Source organism: Bos taurus, chromosome 1 (genome assembly GCF_002263795.3).
Source record: "Bos taurus isolate L1 Dominette 01449 registration number 42190680 breed Hereford chromosome 1, ARS-UCD2.0, whole genome shotgun sequence".
Classification (NCBI taxonomy): Eukaryota; Metazoa; Chordata; class Mammalia; order Artiodactyla; family Bovidae; genus Bos; species Bos taurus.
In genome coordinates, this window is record NC_037328.1 from 18,592,645 (window position 1) to 18,613,950 (window position 21,306).

Genomic DNA, 21,306 nt, shown 5'->3' on the forward strand with positions numbered 1-21,306 from the left:
CTTGCATACAGGGTTATTGTTACCATCTTTCTAAATTCCACATATATGCGTTAGTATACTGTATTGGTGTTTTTCTTTCTGGCTTACTTCACTCTGTATAATAGGCTCCAGTTTCATGCACCTCATTAGAACTGATTCAAATGTATTTTTAATGGCTGAGTAATATACCATTGTGTAAATGTACCACAGCTTTCTTATCCATTCTTATCCATTCATCTGCTGATGGATTGCTTCCATGTCCTGGCTATTATAAACAGTGCTGCAATGAACATTGGGGTACACGTGTCTCTTTCAATTCTGGCTTTAAATTAGAGGAATTTCTCTTTATTCATGGACCAAGACAGATGAAGAATGTTTGTACAACAGAATATGGAGATATGGAGAGTACAATCTAAACAAGAGTATAATATTTCCACCTTCAAATCTAAATATTTCAAACTAGAGTCATTTACTAATCCCACCAGCTATTTCTCTGATAATGCCTATTGTGACTGATGAACACTGGCATTTCATGGCCACACCAAAGTGCATCTATCATTCTGAGCACCCTTTTCTTCACCTCCCTCTGGCCAGGAGCATATCTGACCACTAAAGCCCATCAATCCTACTTGTAAAATAGCAACTGGAATATATCCCCATCTCCCCTGCTAGTGCAAGAGTTCCAACTCTCATCAACTTTCACCTTGAATGTTGAAATGGTTTCTCAGTTGGTAGCAGAATTGTCTTTATGAAACATGGACTGGTCATATCGCATATATATGTTAAAATTTTCAATACTGTTATTTACAAAAAATATTTTAATATGTTAAAATGATTTTTAAAATGTCCCCCAGAATTTGACTAAACTCCCTTCCTGCCATAGTTTCAGTAAGCACGCCAACATCTAGATAAGTTAGATGCCCCTGCTTTCCCTGTAGTAATATGCTCTTGTCATATCATCATATGTACATTTCACATACCTCTTTTCATTGTGCATTTCTAAACATCTTTCAAATTTTAATTTATATGAAGATGTTTTCAATCCCAGACTCAGAAGGAAGATAATCCATGGCATAGCCCAGTTTTTATGTTCCCACATCACTTTTTTCTACCTCATTTACAAAATTTGCTAGCCAATGAATCAGTTGACCACTAAACTCCAAACTCTATAAAAATAGTCTCTGCCTTACTCATCCTATTATTTCTATCCCTTAAAAAGACATGACACAAGTAAATAGGAAATAAATACTTGTAAAGTGAATGAATAATCATTAATGAGATCAAATGTTTCAAATGGTGTCTCTTGACAGTGTGGTTTTGAAGTTCAATCTATAAATTTCAATAAGCAATAGACAAAGATATGAAATATCAATAAGTGAAGTTTCCATAGAAAGCATTAGATCAGACAAAATCATAATGTCTCTAGTTAAATGCCCAAGTCTATTCTTGTAGATGCTGAATACCTAGAACTCCTTCAACCACTGTTTAAGAGACAGAGTTACTACAATGATGTCCTTTTTCTCATTTATTTTTTACCAAGCATTTTTTTTAATACTATCAACATGATACCTCTTATGGATTAGTGGCTCAATAATTAAGAACTCTTGATGAATATCTCATATGTGTCATAATATACAAGTTTATTTAACATATTTTTTTAATTATTTTTTTTCTCTTAAATGGGAGTAGTTTAGCACTTGGAAATGATTCAGCTTTATCCTGTCCTATTTTAGATGTTAGCTGGTCCATGAATTTCACAATGGCTTATATCTATTTTAATTACAATTATAAAAGACCAATTTAGTTGTATTTATACCCAGCAACTCTGTCTATAATGTTCTTAATTAAGCATTACTTTAGCAGATTTATTAACAGAAGCACTTTCCCCAATTTATTTCTTGGAGCCTAAGAGAAATTTCAGAATCAAATATATTTTTAAAACCCAGCAGATGGCAGTACAATGCTGGCTTTAAGATTAAGACCAATAACAAAAAGAAAAAAAAATGCTATTGAGCTTAAAGATTTTCCAAAAACTTTAAACTGTCATTGTTATTCTAATCATAAAGAAACACATTGAAATTCTCACATTGCTCAGAAAATTAAAAACATATGTAGTTATCCAATGGGCATATATTATTAGGATTGCACCTAAATTTTCCAAGTCAATTTCTAGAAGCAAAATATGTTTCTCGGTCCATCTTTATATTTAGCAATGTGGAAAGAAGCAGGTGAAGGACAGGACAGGCTGAGAGGTGCAAATTTATCAGATCCTGGTCAGAGTATGACATGGAATCCTTCAGGGGGATGTTTGCAACTTTCCCCCTAAGAAACTCTGACCCAAGAAGCTGTGGGAGGCAGGGGGGGATGATTTGGGAGAATGGCATTAAAATATGTATAATATCATCTAAGAAACAAAAGAAAATAATAAAAAAATAAAAGTATATAACATATTTAAAAAAAGAAGAAGAAGAAGCAAGGAGATAATGAACAGAAGAAAACCATTGGGTTTTCTTGTTCAATGTACTGTGGATTTTAAGTTTCATTTTACTATAAAATAGTTTTCATTGACAAATTTTGTTCTGCAGGATGCAAACCTTAACTTCAACTACTATATTTTCAAGTCATAAGTTTATAAGTAAATGAAGTGGCTATTAGATACTGTAGATGATGAGATATACATTTTAGCAAATTGCCCCACATTACACATAACAATCCTAGGAGGTGTAAATATTGGGGACTAAATGTCCAAACTGTAGCATTCATTTATCAAGATTAAAAATCAGCAAAGTAGGGGCTTCCCTGATGGCTCAGTGGTAAAGAATCTGCCTGCCAATCCAGGAGACACAGGTTTGGTCCCTGCTCCAGGAAGATCCAACATGCCTCAGAGCGACTAAGCCCATGCCCCACAGACACTGAGCCTGTGCTCTAGAGCCAGGGAGCCAGAACTACTGAAGTTCACGTGCCCTAAAGCCCATTCTCGCTCCACAATAAGAAAAGCCAGCACAATGAGAAGCCTGCAGTCTGCAACTAGAGAGCAGCCGCACTTGCCACAACTAGAGAAAGCCCGGGCAGCAGCAAAGACCCAGCACACACAACCAAAAGCAAATGAATAAATAGACAACCTTTTCAGAAAATCAACATAGTAAGCATCGTATTTAATATCTATGAAGAAATATGTATCATTTCTTCAAAACTTAAAACTATAAGATCAATTCATTAAATGAAATACATATTTTGGGGGAAGTTGAAATAATTATAAGTAAGCATATACTTACTTGGGCTTCCCTTGTGGCTCAGCTGCTAAAGAATCCGCCTGTAATGTAGGAGACCTGGGTTCGATCCCTGGGTTGGGAAGATTCCCTGAAGAAGGAAAAGGCTACCCACTCCAGTATAACTCCAGTATGCTGGTCTGGAAAATTCCATGGACTATACAGTCCATGGGTCTGCAAAGAGTCAGACACAACTGAGCGACTTTCACTTTCACTTTCAAGTATATACTTACCTAAATGACAAAGAATAATACATCATAACCTTTAAATTCAATTTTTTTTAAAGGAAATGTCTCAATAGAGTGCCCACCTGGTTCAAGGCTGTGTGCTGATGCTCTAAAGTGCATAGCAATTGATTTATTTTGTGATGGAGAATTAAACTGTCCAGATGGCTCTGATGAAGACAATAAAACTTGTGGTAAGTGATTAACTTCCCTCCCTCACTGTGTATACACACACACACACACACACACACACACACACACACACACAACCCTCAGGTGCCAGAAATTACCAGAGATTGAGATATACCCTTAGTCATGTTTATGATTTAAGACAAAAATCTAAAAGTAATATTAAGAATATTAATATTCTTAAATTTTGTCTTTAACTCAGGAATCATCACTCCTTAATTCAAATTGTTGCCTTTATTCAACTTTTGGCAAAGAAACAAAAAATAGGTAAAAAGTGTACTTGAGTTGTAGTTCTGTGAGTAAAGGAAATCAGTTAAGAGTAAGATCTTCATGTCTGTTAAACTAAATATCTGTTTTGTTTCATCTTTTGTAAATACTGGCATTTGTTTAGAGTGCTAATAGTTTTTTTAATCACTATTATTACTATTAGTTAACACTTAAGTAGCACTTAATAAATGCTGAACATAGCTGTAATTTAAACATGTAATTTAAATATGTAATTTAAACATATTTCTTTTTTGGCTTGTTTCTTCATTTTATTGCCTGGGTAATATAATGTATATATGACTGGTAAGTAATGTGAGGAACTATTTGAACAATTCTAACCTACAATTTGTTCTTGAAAAATTAAAGAGCAGGAATTGAGCAATTTTTTGGTATAGTTTATAATCAGTTTAAAAATTGACCGTGAGCACAGTTAGTTCCTGAAATGTGTAAAGGCTTTAGTTACAATTTACTTCACTTTATTTGTTATACTTTGCTCTTCTTTTTGATATTAATTGAAGACAAATACTCAAATACCAACTGAAGTTTTAAAAATTACCTATCCACTCAGGATATACTTGAAAAGATAGGCAGTTGGTCTGTTTCCCAGAACCAACTCAAAAACCAGCAACTTGACTAAAGTGTCTTCAACTAAGCACTCCTAGTTCAAATGTTCTTGGATAAAATTCAAACTTCAAAGTTTAACAGCATACTTTGAAGTGCTCTCAGAGCATACTGGAAGAAAGTGCAGGCTACAGAATATTTTTTAATCTATTTTATATAACTAAATTACTCAAAGAAGAAGAAAGCCATGTCTTTGTTTGCTCTGGTTTTCAGGCAGTTTAAAAACCTTTTCAGTGGGAATGTGATACAAGTGTGCCATCATGAGGTAATAGAGGTGATGTTCCCCCAATTTATATTTCAAAAATTACGTGTATCAGAGTGAGCCACATACCTTTAAGTCTATATGATGCTGATCACTAACTGTAAATGGGGAGAAACATCTAAGATGTGTAATCAGAAAATGAACCATACCTGTTATGTGCTCTCCACGGTTACAGAGTTTACAATTTTCATAACAAATTAGTATCCATGCATATCAAATAATAACCATAGAAATACACTATATGTGGAAACTTGTCCTGAAGTAAGTTATAAGGCCATGAATTATGTTTCTAAGTCACGCTAAACTCATGACATGAACTTCAGTATTAGAACTGAAATCTCTAATTATGAGTATGTGTTTGCATTAAATACATAATCAAACTGCATTATTACTTTTCAATATCATGAAGGTTTTGTGTTAATTGAAACTTACTATCAATTCACCATCCAAGTCACTAACTTTCTGAAGCCTATAGATCCTTGTCTGTCATTTTTCTTGATTCTCTTTATTATTTGCACTTTAAAGTTAGCACTGTATCTATTTTTTTTTTTTTTTTTTTTGCAAAAACAAGTTAAAGTCTTTGTGGAATAAAGAAGAGAAAAAATCAATCAACTACTCTATCTTTATCCAGGATTTACTGTCATATAGGTTGTTTTATTCATTATTTGGATTCCCTGGTGGCTCAGATGGTAAAGAATCCACCCACAATGCAGGAGACCCCGGGTTCATATATTTAGTCAGATCCCTGGGGTGGGAAGATCCCTTGGAAAAGGAAATGGCAACCCACTCCTATATTTTTGCCTGGAGAGTTCCATTGCCAGAGGAGCCTGGTAGGCTACAGTTCATGGGGTCACAAAGCGTCAGACATGACTTAGCGACTAACATTTTCACTCTCACACTTTCATTCATTACTTAATCATAAATGATTGTGAGTACTTCACCTCAGCCCCACTTCAAACTTGTGCTCAAATTGTAGCATAATTTCTAGAATAAAGCCCTGTCCATCAATTTACATTCACTGAAAGATGATTTTAAGAAAACTATCTGTGTGAAATTGACCTATGCTCTCTCTTCTCTCCCTTATTCCTCCATCTGTGAGCTCTAATTCTAGTCGGTGTTATTAATAGAGTCATATTAATGTTAACTTCCTAAACAGCTTTCTTTTTAGGCTTTAGTTATTTAGGTTTTCATAACTTATAGCTGACGATAGCAGAACCAAGATTTCTTTAAACTGTTCTTTTCTTCTGATGAGGATTGAATCAGCAGGAAAGTTTACTTTTTAGCTGACCTGTGAGAAGAAAAAGTGCTGATCCATACCCTTCAGGCCAATGTTCAGGCCTATTTTGAAAGCTGGCAAGTGTCTCCAAAGGTTGTTTGTCTGTCTCATATGTACATGCAAAATAGACTTGAGTGGATGGGCAGAGATCACGTTTGATTTGTGTGTGTGTGTGTGTGTGAGATAGACACTCAGTCATGTCCAACTCTTTACTACCCTATGGACTGTAGCCCGCCAGGCTCTTCTGTCCCTGGAATTCTCCAGGAAAGAATAATACTGGAGTGGGTTGTCATGCCCTTTTCCAGTTTGATGTATATTCCTGGAGAATTCAGTGTACTGAGCAAACACACTACTAAAAAATAATGAACCAGCAGAGGGAGCCCTCAGTGGGTCCTAAGAACACACCTATATGAATCCCATTCCATTATACTCAATTTTGGATAGTGCAATAGAATGGCTGATAGTATAATATTGGACAGGCTCATTTATCTCCCACTGAGAGTTTTTTCCTAGCACCACACTAAAAAGCACTTTGTAGTCTAAAAAATTATAATCCTGAATACTTAGTAATCATACTCAGCCATGGCTGGGTTATATCTGTTTTTCCAGAAGTATGCCCTGCTTCATGTCTTATTGTAACATTCAGTTAGGTTCAGTCGCTCAGTCATGTCTGACTCTGCAACCCCAAAGACTGCAGCGTGCCAGGCTTCTCTGTCCATCACCAGCTCCCAGGGCTTGCTCAAACTCATGTCCATCGAGTCAGTGATGCCATCTAACCATCTCATCCTCTGTCATCCCCTTCTCCTCCTGCCTTCAATCTTTCCCAGCAGAAGGGTCTTTTCTAAGGAATCAGTTCTTCGCCTCAGGTGGCCAAATTATTGGGGCTTCAGCTTCAACATCAGCTGTTCAATGAGTATTCCTGACTGATTTCCTTTAGGATGAACTGGTTGCAGTCCAAGTGACTCTCAAGAGTCTTCCCCAACACCACAGTTCAAAAGCATCAATTCTTTGGCTGCAGCTTTCTTTATAGTCCAACTCTTACATCCAGACATGACTACTAGAAAAACCACAGCTTTGACTAGATGGATCTTTGTTGGCAAAGTGATGTCTCTGCTTTTTAAGATGCTGTCTAGGTTTGTCATAGCTGTTATAAGTAGCTCAATACTATTGTAACTTTATTTTAAATGCCTTCAGGAATGTTCTTCTTAATCTTTTCTCAAATGCAGAAATTCCCAAAGTTCCTTTAGAGCATAAATTGATCTATAGAGTATCCATTTCCACTAAAATTCAGCAACTTCATAGAAAACTGAACACACAAACTGATCGTGTCCTTAAGGGCAAACTAAATATTATGAAAGAGGAGAATGAAAGAGCTGGTTTAAAACTCAACATTCAAAAAACGAAGATCATGGCATCTGGTCCCATCACTTCATGGCAAGTAGATGGGGAAACAATAGAAACAGTGACAGACTTTATTTTCTTGGGCTCCAAAATCACTGTGGATAGTGACTGCAGATATGAAATTCAAAGAAGTTGAATTGCTCCTTGCTCTTTGGAAAGAAAGCTGTGAGAAACCTAAAGAGCATACTAAAAAAAACATCACTTTGCTGACAAAGGTCCGTCTAGTCAAAGCTATAGTTTTTCCAGTAGTCTTGTATGGATGTGAGAGTTGGACCCTAAAGAAGGCTGAGCACTGAAGAATTGATACTTTTGAACTGTGATGTTGGAGAAGACTCTTGAGAGCCCCCTTGGACTGCAAGGAGATCAAACCAGTCAATTCTAAAGGAAATCAGTCCTGAATATTCATTGGAAGGACTGATGTTGAAGCTGAAACTCCAATACTTTGGCCACCTGCTGCGAAGAAATGACTCATTGGAAAAGACCCTGATGTTGGGAAAGATTGAAAGCGGGAGGAGAAGGGGACAACAAAGGACGAGGTGGTTGGATGGCATCACCAACTCGATGGACATGAGTTTGAGCAAGCTCTAGGAGATAGCAAAGGACAGGGAAGGCTGGTGTGCTGCAGTCCCTGGGGTTGCAAAGAGTCAGATATGGCTTAGTGACTGAACAACAACAAAAAATACTATGATAAGTAATCTTAACAATATAGGACAATTACAATTTATCACTGACAATATAATTCAAGAAAGGTGGCAAGAGGCTGTGCTCTGAAGCATTCAGGGTTCCAGTGCCTCCACCATACCTTCTGAGCCAAGTTCTCCCCTGGATTCTTTGCAACCTGCTGACAGACAATGGAAGAATGTTACAGAAGATCTTTTTATAAATCAGATCTGGAAATAAATACAATAATTTCCACCAAAGTTTATTAACCAGACTCTGTCATATGACCCATTTGGAGGTACGCAGTCTAGTCATGAACCTAGAAAGGGACTGAGTAAAGGTACAGCAGACATACAACCATCTTTGCCAACAGGGACATAATTCACTTTTTTTTTTAAATTTATTAATCCTGTTGTGCAGCCCAAAGCTGTTGATACCTTTCCCCACAAATATGTAGTGAGTGGACGAAGCTGCTGCTGCTGCTGCTGCTAAGTCACTTCAGTCGTGTCCGACTCTGTGTAACCCTACAGACGGGAGCCCTTCAGGCTACACCGTCCCTGGGATTCTCCAGGCAGGAGCACTGGAGTAGGTTGCCATTTCCTTCTCCAATGTGTGAAAGTGAAAATTGAAAGTGAAGTCATTCAGTTGTGTCTGACTCTTGGCGACCCCATGGACTGCAGCCTACCAGGCACCTCAGTCCATGGGATTTTCCAGACAAGAGTACTAGAGTGGGTTGCCATTGCCTTCTCCGGAGTGGACGAGGAGGATTACTAAAATATCAGCTTTGCAAATAGGATTTATACATTCTAAAACTGCTCTTGTTTTGTTCCCTTTTTCACTCCATATGTTTTTCCTTTTATTTCTCCTGTTTGTTGCGAAGTGCTACTGCAAATGTGATCTATATTATAATTTTAAAAACACTGGATTGATGAAATTCTTTTAATTTCATTTCCTTTTTCATTTGCAGTCTCTCTCTCTCTCTCACACACACACACACACACATGCACACACACACCCCTGCTTTTCAACAAAGAGATTTGAGTGATATCATTATGATAGCTTTATATATTGTAGTATTAAGATAATATTAGGTATTGGGTAAGACTGCCTGTCTTTGAAGCATTGTTTATAAGCTGGGAGAACTTATGCTAGTTATTTAACCCTTCTGTACCTCAGTTTCCCCACCTAAAACATCATAAGTTTGTGGTGAAGAAAACATTAATACTTATGAAGTGACCTTAGGGAAAGGCCAGTACATAAGAAATACTCCACCAATGCTAGCAGCTGTATTTTTATTGCTGGTAGGATTAATTGCTCTTCCTCACTGAGTTCCTGAGTATCATAGTTTAAATATAAACTATTTACAATAGTAGTGGATTTTCATGCATTGCCAATAATCTTGGAGTCCACATGTTTCTTTACAAACTGTGATTAAAAGGCTCCATATATCATTTAAAATACAAGCAGACATTATTCTTACTTTTATGATCAGTGAAGCTAAGGGATTAATAGTCTCATTTCTTTGGTGTGGTTTATGACAGACAGCTTTGAATGAACAAGGGAGTTTTTTTACAACTAGAAATTTGTTTAGTTCTGCCTTAAAAAGTCATATTTTCACTGTTTACTTTCAAATCATATAAACTAGCCTTAATTGTCCTTTTTGCTCCAGTAAGTATAACACACCAACTGAGTCTGTTCTCTCAACAAATCACAGATTTTTCCCTTTTATTTCCTGAAATTTGTGATATTAGGTTATTATCTTTTCTGTTCTTAATTTGTTCTTTTTTTCTTTCTTTTGTCACCTTCTGGGAACTAGGCTACAACAATCCCATTCATAATCCAATACAGTTAACTCCCAGGCCATTGTTCTTAACAGACTTTGAATCTTAACATGTACCTACTTTTTTTATGCCTTTACCTAATATGCCCAAAGTAGTAAAAAGTCAACCAAAATGCAAGATTTTTACCTAGATTTCTGTGTGCTGATCAATTTATTTCTTTTGTTCATGTAAAATATTTCATGTCACATAATAGCTTGTATTTTATAATTTGACAGCATTTTTGTATAATGTTAGAATGGGCTTTTCCATCTATCAATTTAGGATTAGCTTATGCTAGCACTCAGATTGCAAGACCAGCAAGCTGATTTTGATAAATTTCCTTGATTTCCCTGCCCTCCATCAACACATCTGGCATATGAGGAATTAACAACATGCCAAAAGAGAAAGGACACATTTTAGAAGTCTTTATTTTAGAATATAATATCCATACAACTAAGTATACAGAAAATAACCTAAGAAAAACATTAATGTTATTTTTAATAGATATGATATATAGCAAGTATAAAATGAAAAGCTGTTAATTCATGACTCCTGGTTCATGCTTTCAACAAGGTTTACTCTAATTGGAAATGATTCATATGGAAACTAAGATCAGTAGTAATGCATGACATTGAAGAGAATGGCTTCCCAGGTGGTAAGTGGTAAAGAGTCCGCCTGCCAATGCGGGAGACGCAAGTGACACGGGTTCTATTCCTGGGTCAGGAAGTTCCCCTGAAGTAGGAAATGGCAACACAGTCCGATATTCTTGTCTGGAGAATTCCATGGACAGCAGAGCCTGGTGGGCTAGAGTCCACAGGGTTGCAGAGAGTCTGACACGGCTGAGTACTGAGCACTCCGACACTCTGATACTTTAACACTTTGACTTGACATAAATATATTCATGCTACACGAATTAAAAGAGAAAAGTGAGTTGCCATAGGAAGGAAAAACACATTCAGAGATCCTGAATGAAAATACTGAACTAGATTGTGAGTTCGTATAAAAGAAGCAAAAGTGAAGTCTAGAAGTTGTGTGCAGTAGTTTGAATGGAAAGTTCTCTTCAAGCCGCTTGCACCGTATGTTTCATTTGCCTGGTCATATTCTGACCATTTTCAGGAAGACAAATCACTTAGTACACATAGTTGAAACTCACTCTAGCTCCAACTTAATAGGGAAAATAAAATTAAGAACACAGTAGTCATTTGTTTAAATTGGAAGTTTGTAATTCAGATATACATATTTTTTACAAATGTGGAAGAATATACTAAAATGCAACTTAGTTATGGGTATTTAGAAATAGAATGCTTTTCTATTTTTATGGACTCTGATGGGCTGTGTAAAAGTATCTGAAAATAAGTAATAGATTTAAAACACGAAATTTGATCTACTTCCATTCGATCATTTTGGTTTTGTGAAATAGCCTCCTATAGATTTAGTCATGAGTGTTCTATGAAGATTCATTAGCGAATTTGAATCCCATTTCATTTGTGAAATGCTTCCAAGATGATTTTTGTCTGACATTAATTTTCTCTTTTTCACAGCCACAGCTTGTGATGGAAGATTTTTGTTGACTGGATCTTCTGGGTCCTTTGAGGCTCTGCATTATCCCAAGCCTTCTAATAATACAAGCGCTGTTTGTCGGTGGATTATACGGTAATAGTGAGTGAAGTCGCTCAGTAGTGTCCGACTCTTTGCAACCCCATGGACACCAGGCTCCTCCGTCCATGGGATTTTCTAGGCAAGAGTACTGGAGTGGGTTGCCATTTCCTTCTCCAGGGTACTTCCCAACCCAGGGATCGAACCCAGGTCTCCTACATTGCAGACAGACGCTTTATAGTCTGAGCCAGCAGGGAAACCACCTTTTATTCCATGTACTTAAGTCATGAAGTCTTTCTCTGATGCAGGAAGTCTTAGCATCTTTAGTAATGCATTTATTTTCTAGATAGTTGTTTCCATTAGCTACAAAACAAAGTCTTCCCATCTGATATACTGTCCAAGAAGTTTCTCTCTCATTCTCAACCTTTTAAAAAGGAATTTTGCCCTATAAATGGGGCCATCTCACTGGGCTCTGTAGCAAGTTTTTTCTTTTTTCCCCCATATGGTTGTCACAAATCAAGTGCTACCAAAATGAACAGCACACCCGTGTATCTGTATATCACAAGAAACCGTATTTCCTTCAGCTGCATCCTGACTGCAGAATAGTTCCTTTCTCATTATGCTTTGTATCTGTATGAAATCTCCTATGCTGTGATTTGGTCATGCAGATCAAGATCTGGGACACCCTCTATACTCATCTTCTTTGCTGTATCTTGAAAAACACTTAGTTCACTTAATATATATTTGACCTCCAAGTCTTAATTCAGTTGATGAATGCAATCATGATAATCAAAATAATCAAACTGCTGATAACTGGTCTACCTTAATATATGCCTAAGCATTTTTCACAGAGGAGTGATGTTTCTCCCAGATATTCCAAGAGAAGTATCATCTGTACTCAAATAAATATAAGCAATACTGAAATAAGCTCATTGCAATCTTTTAAAGTGCAAAACTTCTCATAGCCTTAGATAGGTTAAGATGCAAGTAAATCTCCCCCCAAATATACAGTTGACCTTGAACAACAGAAGGCATAGAGATGCCAACACCCTGTGCAGTCAGAATCCGTGTATAACATTACAGTTGGCCCTCTGTTCTGTAGTTCCCTATGGTTTGTGTAGTGTTGTAATATGCACTTTTCAAAAAAAAAAATCCACATATAAGTGGACCCACATTCTTCAAACCAGTATTGTTCAAGAGTCAACTGTATATTTCCTACTAAGCCACTGAAATTTCCCCCCCACAGGAGTATTCAACACACATGCTTTGTGGAATTCACTTTGATAAATGAATCCTAGTTAGCTCATTTCTCTTAACAGCTGGAAGGGAGTTTGGTTTCCCATTCTGACCTACCATATATTTATTTTAATCATTATGATGACTTAATAGAAAATGGGAAATCGATATATCAACTGATCAAACAAGGTTGAAAGACAGAGCCTCAGGTTCTTGCCAAACAAGTGATAGGAAATGGCCCCGTAAATGCTCACATGAGTTCTTTTCCTGTGTAGACATATTGCAGAGAGGACATGAGGTATGAAGGGAAGATTGTTCTAAACACATTTACTTGGCATTATTCGGGGAACAAAGAACATGCTGTCCTGTTTAAATAATTTCTATTTTGGAGCTCAGCCCCATGTAAGTTATGTTATATAACTAGAAGCACACTTTCTTCTTGTCAGTGCTCTAAACAACATGTTGTTGCTGTTGTTTAGTCACTAAGACGTGTCCAATTCTTGCTACCCCATGGAACATAGCTCACTAGGCTGCTTTGTCTATGGTATTTCCCAGGCAAGAATACTTGAGTAGGTTGTCATTTCCTTCTCCAGGGAATCTTCCTGACCCAGGGAACAAACCTGTGTCTCCTGCATGGGCAGGCGGATTCTTTACAACTGAGCCACCTGGGAAGTACCTAAACAACACTCTATTTGTGTGCAAAAGATAAAATTTTGCATATTAAAAATGGCAGTTCTAAGTAACTCTCAACTGAAAATTTTTTAAAATTTAATATTTATTTAAAAATATTAGGACATCACTTCTGATAATCACATTTAAAAAGAAGATTTATAAATGGCTATTAGTACTATTTTTAGTACAATGAAAAAATATTCCATTCTTTACCTAAAATGTCAGCAGAGAGTCTTAGAAAAATCTTAAATTACTTCCTTTAAAAAGGGAAATAAAATGAATTGTAACTGATCTATGATGCATTCCTAATTGCACAATGATTTCATCATGAAATCTTTGGAACTTTATTAATACTAAATAATAATAATTTAATTTTTATGTAATTAATATTTAATCACCCACCCTCCACTTCTTAGTAAAACTATGTCAAGTCTTCAGGGAAGTCTTATAAGCAGACCACAGTAAACAATATTATTTTCGCTACAATAGTAATATTATTTATGCATAATCAACATTATGTTAATTAAATATTTGTATGGTCTGTACTTTTAACTTCCTTTCAATGACTTAATTTTTAAAACTATTTTAAGAAATCCACCATTAATTAGGGATGATTTTTAAAACCTACAAAATCTAAAATATTACTTTAAGTAAATACTGTCAGTTCAGTTCAGTTGCTCAGTCGTGTCCGACTCTTTGCGACCCCATGAATCGCAGCACACCAGGCCTCCCTGTCCATCACAAACTCCCAGAGTTCACCCAGACTCACGTCCATCGAGTCAGTGATGCCATCCAGCCATCTCATCCTCTGTCGTCCCCTTCTCCTCCTGCCCCCAATCCCTCCCAGCATCAGAGTCTTTTCCAATGAGTCAACTCTTCGCATGAGGTGGCCAAAGGACTGGAGTTTCAGCTTTAGCATCATTCCTTCCAAAGAAATCCCAGGGCTGATCTCCTTCAGAATGGACTGGTTGGATCTCCTTGCAGTCCAAGGGACTCTCAAGAGTCTTCTCCAACACCACAGTTCAAAAGCATCAATTCTTCGGCACTCAGCCTTCTTCACAGTCCAACTCTCACATCCATACATGACCACTGGAAAAACTATAGCCTTGACTAGACGGAACTTTGTTGGCAAAGTAATGTCTCTGCTTTTCAAGATGCTATCTAGGTTGGTCATAACTTTTCTTCCAAGGAGTAAGCATCTTTTAATTTCATGGCTGCAGTCACCATCTGCAGTGATTTTGGAGCCCAGAAAAATAAAGTCTGACACTATTTCCCCTGTTTTCCCATCTATTTGCCATGAAGTGATGGGACCAGATGCCATGATCTTCGTTTTCTGAATGTTGAGCTTTAAGCCAACTTTTTCACTCTCCTCTTTCACCTTCATCAAGAGGCTTTTAGTTCCTCTTCACTTTCTGCCATAAGGATGGTGTCATCTGCATATCTGAGGTTATTGATATTTCTCCCAGCAATCTTGATTCCAGCTTGTGCATCTTCCAGCCCAGCATTTCTCATGATGTACTCTGCATATAAGTTAAATAAAAAGGGTGACAATATACAGCCTTGATGTACTCCTTTTCCTATTTGGAACCAGTCTGTTGTTCCATGTCCAGTTCTAACTGTTGCTTTTTGACCTGCATACAAATTTCTCAAGAGGCAGGTCAGGTGGTCTGGTATTCCCATCTCTTTCAGAATTTTCCACAGTTTATTGTGATACACACAGTAAATACTGTACTGCATCATAAAAATTTATTTAAAAGTATATAAATTTTCTAAGTGTATTTTCTTCTCCAAACTGATTATTACATTAGATGGTGGTTTGTTTTTCCTAATGGTGATCAAAGTAGGGTATGAAAGTAATAATGTTTCTTACAAGCTTGAAGACCCAGGAGCCAGTCGAGAAATGGTTATGATACAGTTAAGCTATATTTTGGAATTATATTAAGGCCCCGTGTAGCAGAGTGTCAGTGATGAAGGATGTGAGTGCTGAAGACAGTCTGTGTGGCTTCAAACCTGGCCTCCTCACATTCAATATCTATGATCTCAGGCAAATGACTAAATCTCTTAGACTCAAAATTTCTACATCTGTAGGGGTCAGGGCCTCTAACTACAGGGGTCAAAGTCATCATGAACTGTAAAACACTTAGGTCTCTATTAGGCGCTCAATAAAAGTGGGCTCTAAGAAGAGTAGCTATTGATACAAAAATGTAAAATATAAAAATGACATTTAGAAAAGTACCCTTTCCCTTAAAAAATTCATAAGGTAGCTATGGCTAAAATTACCAATTAATCTCACCTTTATAAATGCCTGTGTTTTATTGCAAGTAATTTGAGTTTTCTGAATCAGAAGTAGAACACAGTATGCACTCATTTCTCTCCTCCGCCTTCAGTTATCTATTTTGAAAAAAGTAAAGGGCTTTGGAACACAGTTTCTTAGGGAGCTTTTCTTGATCCCTTAGTTTCAAGGCTTAAAAACAACATCAATTGTTGAAAAAAAGAATCACTATTTTCTTGCCTGGAAACACCAAAACTTTCATTAAAGAACAGAAATCATCCTGAGGGGGCTGCTTATTTCTTCTTCCTCTGTCTTCTTCTTTGATGTTGGATTCCCTACAGGTCTCACTCGCAAGCTCACTTCCCCCAGTCCCTGAAGAGGCCTTTAGTTGGTGGAATTCTTCTAAACAGCTGCCACCACCTGCTTTGTTCTTCTCTCAGTCTGGGCTGGGAAGAGCTCATGCTCCTCATATTGATCTCCTCTCACCTCTGTCAACCTCCTGTGGACATCTGAGGGTAGCCCATGAGCGCAGCATCCTCTGTATCTGCCCATCTTCCTATAAAAATACACATCCCCTAATCCACTCCAGAACCACTGAATCTGATATCCACAATTGAAGTCCACATGTCAGTATTTAAAATAATAAGCAACCTGCCAGTGTTCTACCCTCACTTTCCAGGCAATAAACACTGGTCAGATCCAAAAACCTAGATTTCTGTTTAGATGTCTTTTAATCCTGCACTGCTGGTCATGGCCATTTCAGTGTTGTCAATCCCACTCATTGAAGACTAAACCCTAGTCCTGCCTCCAGTGCATCATTAGGAATCTTATGCAATGAGGTAGTGCTCCAATTTGACATTTTCCTACCATGAAATTCAGAGTTTCAAAATTAACTATATTTGTTTTTTCTTTTACTTTCAAATAAAGATTTTATTTTATTAATTTTATTTTTATTATATTTTTAATTTAATTTTATTTTTTACATTGATTAAGACTTTAGTACAATCCTAAATAGAATTGATAATATCAAAATTTTTTTATTTCTGATGTTATTAAAGGTTAAAAGTGTGTTATTCTTAATTTTTTTTCTTTTAATTTTTAATTTTTTTCCTTTATCATTGTTATTTTATTTGTGATGAATGTCCCCAGTTTCTCAATTGACTGAGTATTACTGATAACTTACCAAAAATCTGAACTTGCCATGCCCCTGGCCAGGAATCCTGGTTCATTCAGTAGCCTTCACAGTCAGCCTCTGAAGTCAAGAGTCTTTTCAATCTTCTTGTCTTTGGAGATTAGCCATCTCCCTATTTTCAGCCCTTTCAGTATTTAGCCAGCTTCAACATTATCACCCATGCTTTACTCTGCTGTTCAGCTTCCTCCTTTGTGAAGAGTTCAGGGGAACATTGTTCCTCCAAAACACTAAAGAATTATTGACATTTCTGATCTCACACTTCAGTGAAACAATGTAATTATAAACAGACATTGCCCTAGATACATTTCCTCAATCTGAAAATTAAAATTTGAACACTTTCCCCACAGAGTATTCAACATAATGTAGATCAGCCATTGGCAGTTTGATTATTGTGATCATCATAACAACTGAACCATTCAACCAAATCAAGAGTTTAGAGATCAAATATATAGCAACTGATCCAAATTTTATTCAAGACTTAGCAAAAAGGATGTATATAAAGGGTATTCCCAACTTTTAATTTGCCATGAATAAATCACACCATAGGAGATTTTCATACAGATGAGAAAAGAAATTTTCTATAGTCAGGAATGATTCACCTTTGTTCCTGCACAGATGTATCAATTTAACAATGAAGTGAAATGAATGAAAATTCCAGAATTCAGTTTAGAAGTTGCATACCCTGCGTGACTGCAAAGCCAAGAACAGCTGCAAGAAATGGGCAAGAAGATTAAGCTTTAACCTCCATCAGCACTTCCCCCAACACAGCACAGCCCAACACAGGTCTTAACTCTCTACTTCTTCCTTGGAAGGGAAGAAAAGGGTGGAACATGCATCCAGTGTCCCAACTTTTCCAAGAGTTTCCAAAGGAACTAGTTTCTGTTCTCGTATGTATCACTAATGGACCTGGCATTGTTTGAATGCCTGAGAGATACTGAGAACAAATAGGAGTGGGTGCAGCTTGCTATGATCAGCAGGACTTGATACCATTAGGAAAAGATGAACAAATCAAGGCTTCTCCCTAAAGATGAAAAGAAAGAATTGCAGGAAGTTCCCAACATTCTAGCTATTTCAGCAACTTCCCCAGCAACTGGTGTGTACCTTGCATGAATGGGAAGCTGATGAACCAGCACAATTTGCATGACCTGGTGGCTGCAGAGAATAAGGGAGAGTGGGGTGACTTGCTGTGGTAGGAAGAGAAAACGTGCAGCCCACATTACAGACACCAGAGAGAGTAAGAAACAGAAACCACCAAAGAAGAAACCTGCCAGCCTCTTGTTGTTCTTCAGTGGCTCAGTTGTGTCTGACTCTTTGTGACCCCAGGGACTGCAGCACCCCAGGCTTCCCTGTCCTTCACTATCTCCTGGAGCTTGCTCAGACTCATGTCCTGTGAGTCAGTGATGCCATCCAAGCCATCACATCCTCTGTCATCCCCTTCTCCTCCTGCCTTCAATCTTTCCCAGCATCAGGACCTTTTCCAAAGAGTCGGCTTTCTGCACCAAGTGGCCAAAATATTGGAGCTTCAGCTTCAGCATCAGTCCTTCCAATGAGTACTCAGGGTTGATTTCCTTTAGGATTGACTGGCTTGATCTCCTTGCAGTCCAAGAGACTCACAAGAATCTTCTCCAACAACACAGTTTAAAAGTATCAATTCTTCAGCATTCAGCCTTCTTTAGGGTCCAACTCTCACATCTGTACAAGATCACTGGTTAAACCATAGCTTAGACTATACGGACCTCTGTTGGCAGAGTCATGTCTCTGCTTTCTAATACACTGTACCGGATTGTCATAGCTTTTCTTTCAAGGAGCAAGAGTCTTTTAATTTCTTGACTGCAGTCACTGTCTGCAGTTATTTTGGAGCCCAAGAAAATAAAGTCTGTCACTGTTTCCATTGTTTCCCCATCTATTTGCCATGAATTGACGGGATCAGATACCTTGATCTTAACTTTTTTGAATGTTGAGTTTTAAGAGTTGTAAGCCAGCTTTTTCACTCTCCTCTTTCACCTTCATCAAGAGGTTCTTTAGTTCCCCTTTGTTTTCTGCTATAAGGGTGGTATCATCTGTATATATGAGGTTATTGATATTTCTCCCAGCAGTCTTGATTCCAGCTTGTGCTTTATCCAGCCTGGCATTTCACATGATGTACTCTGCATAGAAGTTAAATAAACAGGGTGACAATATACAGACTTGACACACTCCTTTCCCAATTTGAAACCAGTCTGTTGTTCCATATTCAGTTCTAACTGTTGCTTCCTGACCTACATAGGGGTTTCTCAGGAGGCAGGTAAGGTGGTCTGGTATTGCCATCTCTTTAAGAATTTTCCACAGTTTGTTGTGAGCCACACGGACAAAGGCTTAGCATAGTCAATGAAGCAGAAGTAGATGTGTTTTTTTTTTAATTCTCTTGTGTTTTCTGTGATCCAACAAATGTTGACAATTTGATCTCTGGTTTCTTTGCCTTTTCTAGATCCAGTTTGTATATCTGGAAGTTCTCAGTTCACTTACTGTTGAAACCTGCCTTGGTGGAATTTGAGCATGACCTTGCTAGCATGTGAAATGAGTGCAGTTGTGCAGTAGTTTGAGCATTTTTTGGCATTGCCTTTCTTTGGTATTGTGAACCTCTGATTGCTTTGGAATAGTCAACGGGGATCTCAGAAAATCAAAAAAGAAATTAGAAAATATATTGAAGCAAATGAAAACAAGCAAAAAAAAAAAAAAAACCTTATGGGAATAGAGAAAAAGCAGTGTGAAGTGGGATAACCTAGAAGAAAGGGATAAATTCCTAGAACCATATGATCTATTCAGATTGAATTATAAAGAAACACAAAGATCTCGGCAGACCAATTACTATTAAGAAAATTGAGCCAGTAACCAAAGACCACTCAACAAAATACTGCAACACAGTGGTTTTACTAGTGAATTCTACCAAATATTTAAAGATGAATTCATACTAATCTTTCTCAAATTCTTCCATAACTTAAAAAATAAGAATGTTTACTCTGGTACCAAAGCCATAGAAAGTCACCTGAAGAAAAGAAAACTCTAGTCCAAGACCCCTGACAAATATTAACATAAATTCACAAATCCTTGAGTAAAATACCAGCAAACCACATGCAATGGCAAATTAAAAGAATCATACACCATCACCAAGTGAGGTTCATCTCTGGAATGCAAGGATGTTTCAATATATAAAAATCTGTCCATTGATATACAATTATTAACAGATTGAAAGATAAAAATCACAGGATATACTCAATAGATGCAGATAAAGCTCTTGACAAAATTCAATAGTCTTTCATGATAAAAAAATAAACATACAATAAACTAGGAATAGAAGAAAATTACCTAAATAGAACAAAGGCCGTATAAGAAAAGGCCCAGATTGATATCATACTCAGTTCAGTTCAATTCAGTTCACTTCAGTCACTCAATTGTGTCCGACTCTTTGCAATCCCATGAATTGCAGCATGCTAGGCCTCCCTGTCTATCACCAACTCCTGGAGTTCACTCAGACTCACGTCCATCAAGTCAGTGATGCCATCCAGCCATCTCATCCTCTGTCGTTCCCTTCTCCTCTTGCCCCCAATCCCTCTCAGCATCAGAGTCTTTTCCAAGGAGTCAACTCTTTGCATGAGGTGGCCAAAGTACTGGAGTTTAAGCTTTAGCATCATTACTTCCAAAGAACACCCAAGACTGATCTTTAGAATGGACTGATTGGATCTCCTCTCAGTCCAAGGGACTTTCAAAAGTCTTCTCCAACACCACAGTTCAAAAGCATCAGTTCTTCGGTGCTCAGCTTTCTTCACAGTCCAACTCTCATATCCATACATGACCACTGGAAAAACCATAGCCTTGACTAAACGGACCTTTGTTGGCAAAGTAATGTCTCTGTTTTTCAATATGCTGTCTAGGTTGGCCATAACTTTCCTTCCAAGGAGTAAGCGTCTTTTAATTTCATGGCTGATATCACTATCTGCAGTGATTTTGGAGCCCAGAAAAATAAAGTCTGACACTGTTTCCCCATCTATTTGCCATGAAGTGATGGGACTGGATGCCATGATCTTAGTTTTCTGAATGTTGAGCTTTAAGCCAACTTTTCACTCTCCTCTTTCACTTTCATCAAGAGGCTTTTGAGTTTCTCTTCACTTTCTGCCATAAGGGTGGTGTCATCTGCATATCTGAGGTTATTGATATTTCTCCCGGCAATCTTGACTCCAGCTTGTGCTTCTTCCAGCCCAGCGTTTCTCATGATGTACTCTGCATATAAGTTAAATAAGCAGGGTGACAATAAACAGCCTTGACATATTCCTTTTCCTATTTGGAACCAGTCTGTTGTTCCATGTCCAGTTCTAACTGTTGCTTCCTGACCT

General features: G+C 37.4%; 1 protein-coding gene across 1 annotated transcript in view; it reads left to right on the top strand.

Annotated features, from left to right (window-relative positions):
- The window catches only part of TMPRSS15 (transmembrane serine protease 15), a 142,999-nt gene that overhangs the window by 24,668 nt on the left and 97,025 nt on the right, over positions 1 to 21,306 (top strand). The window contains 2 exon segments of the mRNA NM_174439.2: positions 3,535 to 3,666; positions 11,510 to 11,621. Of these exon segments, the coding sequence (NP_776864.1) occupies positions 3,535 to 3,666; positions 11,510 to 11,621 (244 nt within the window).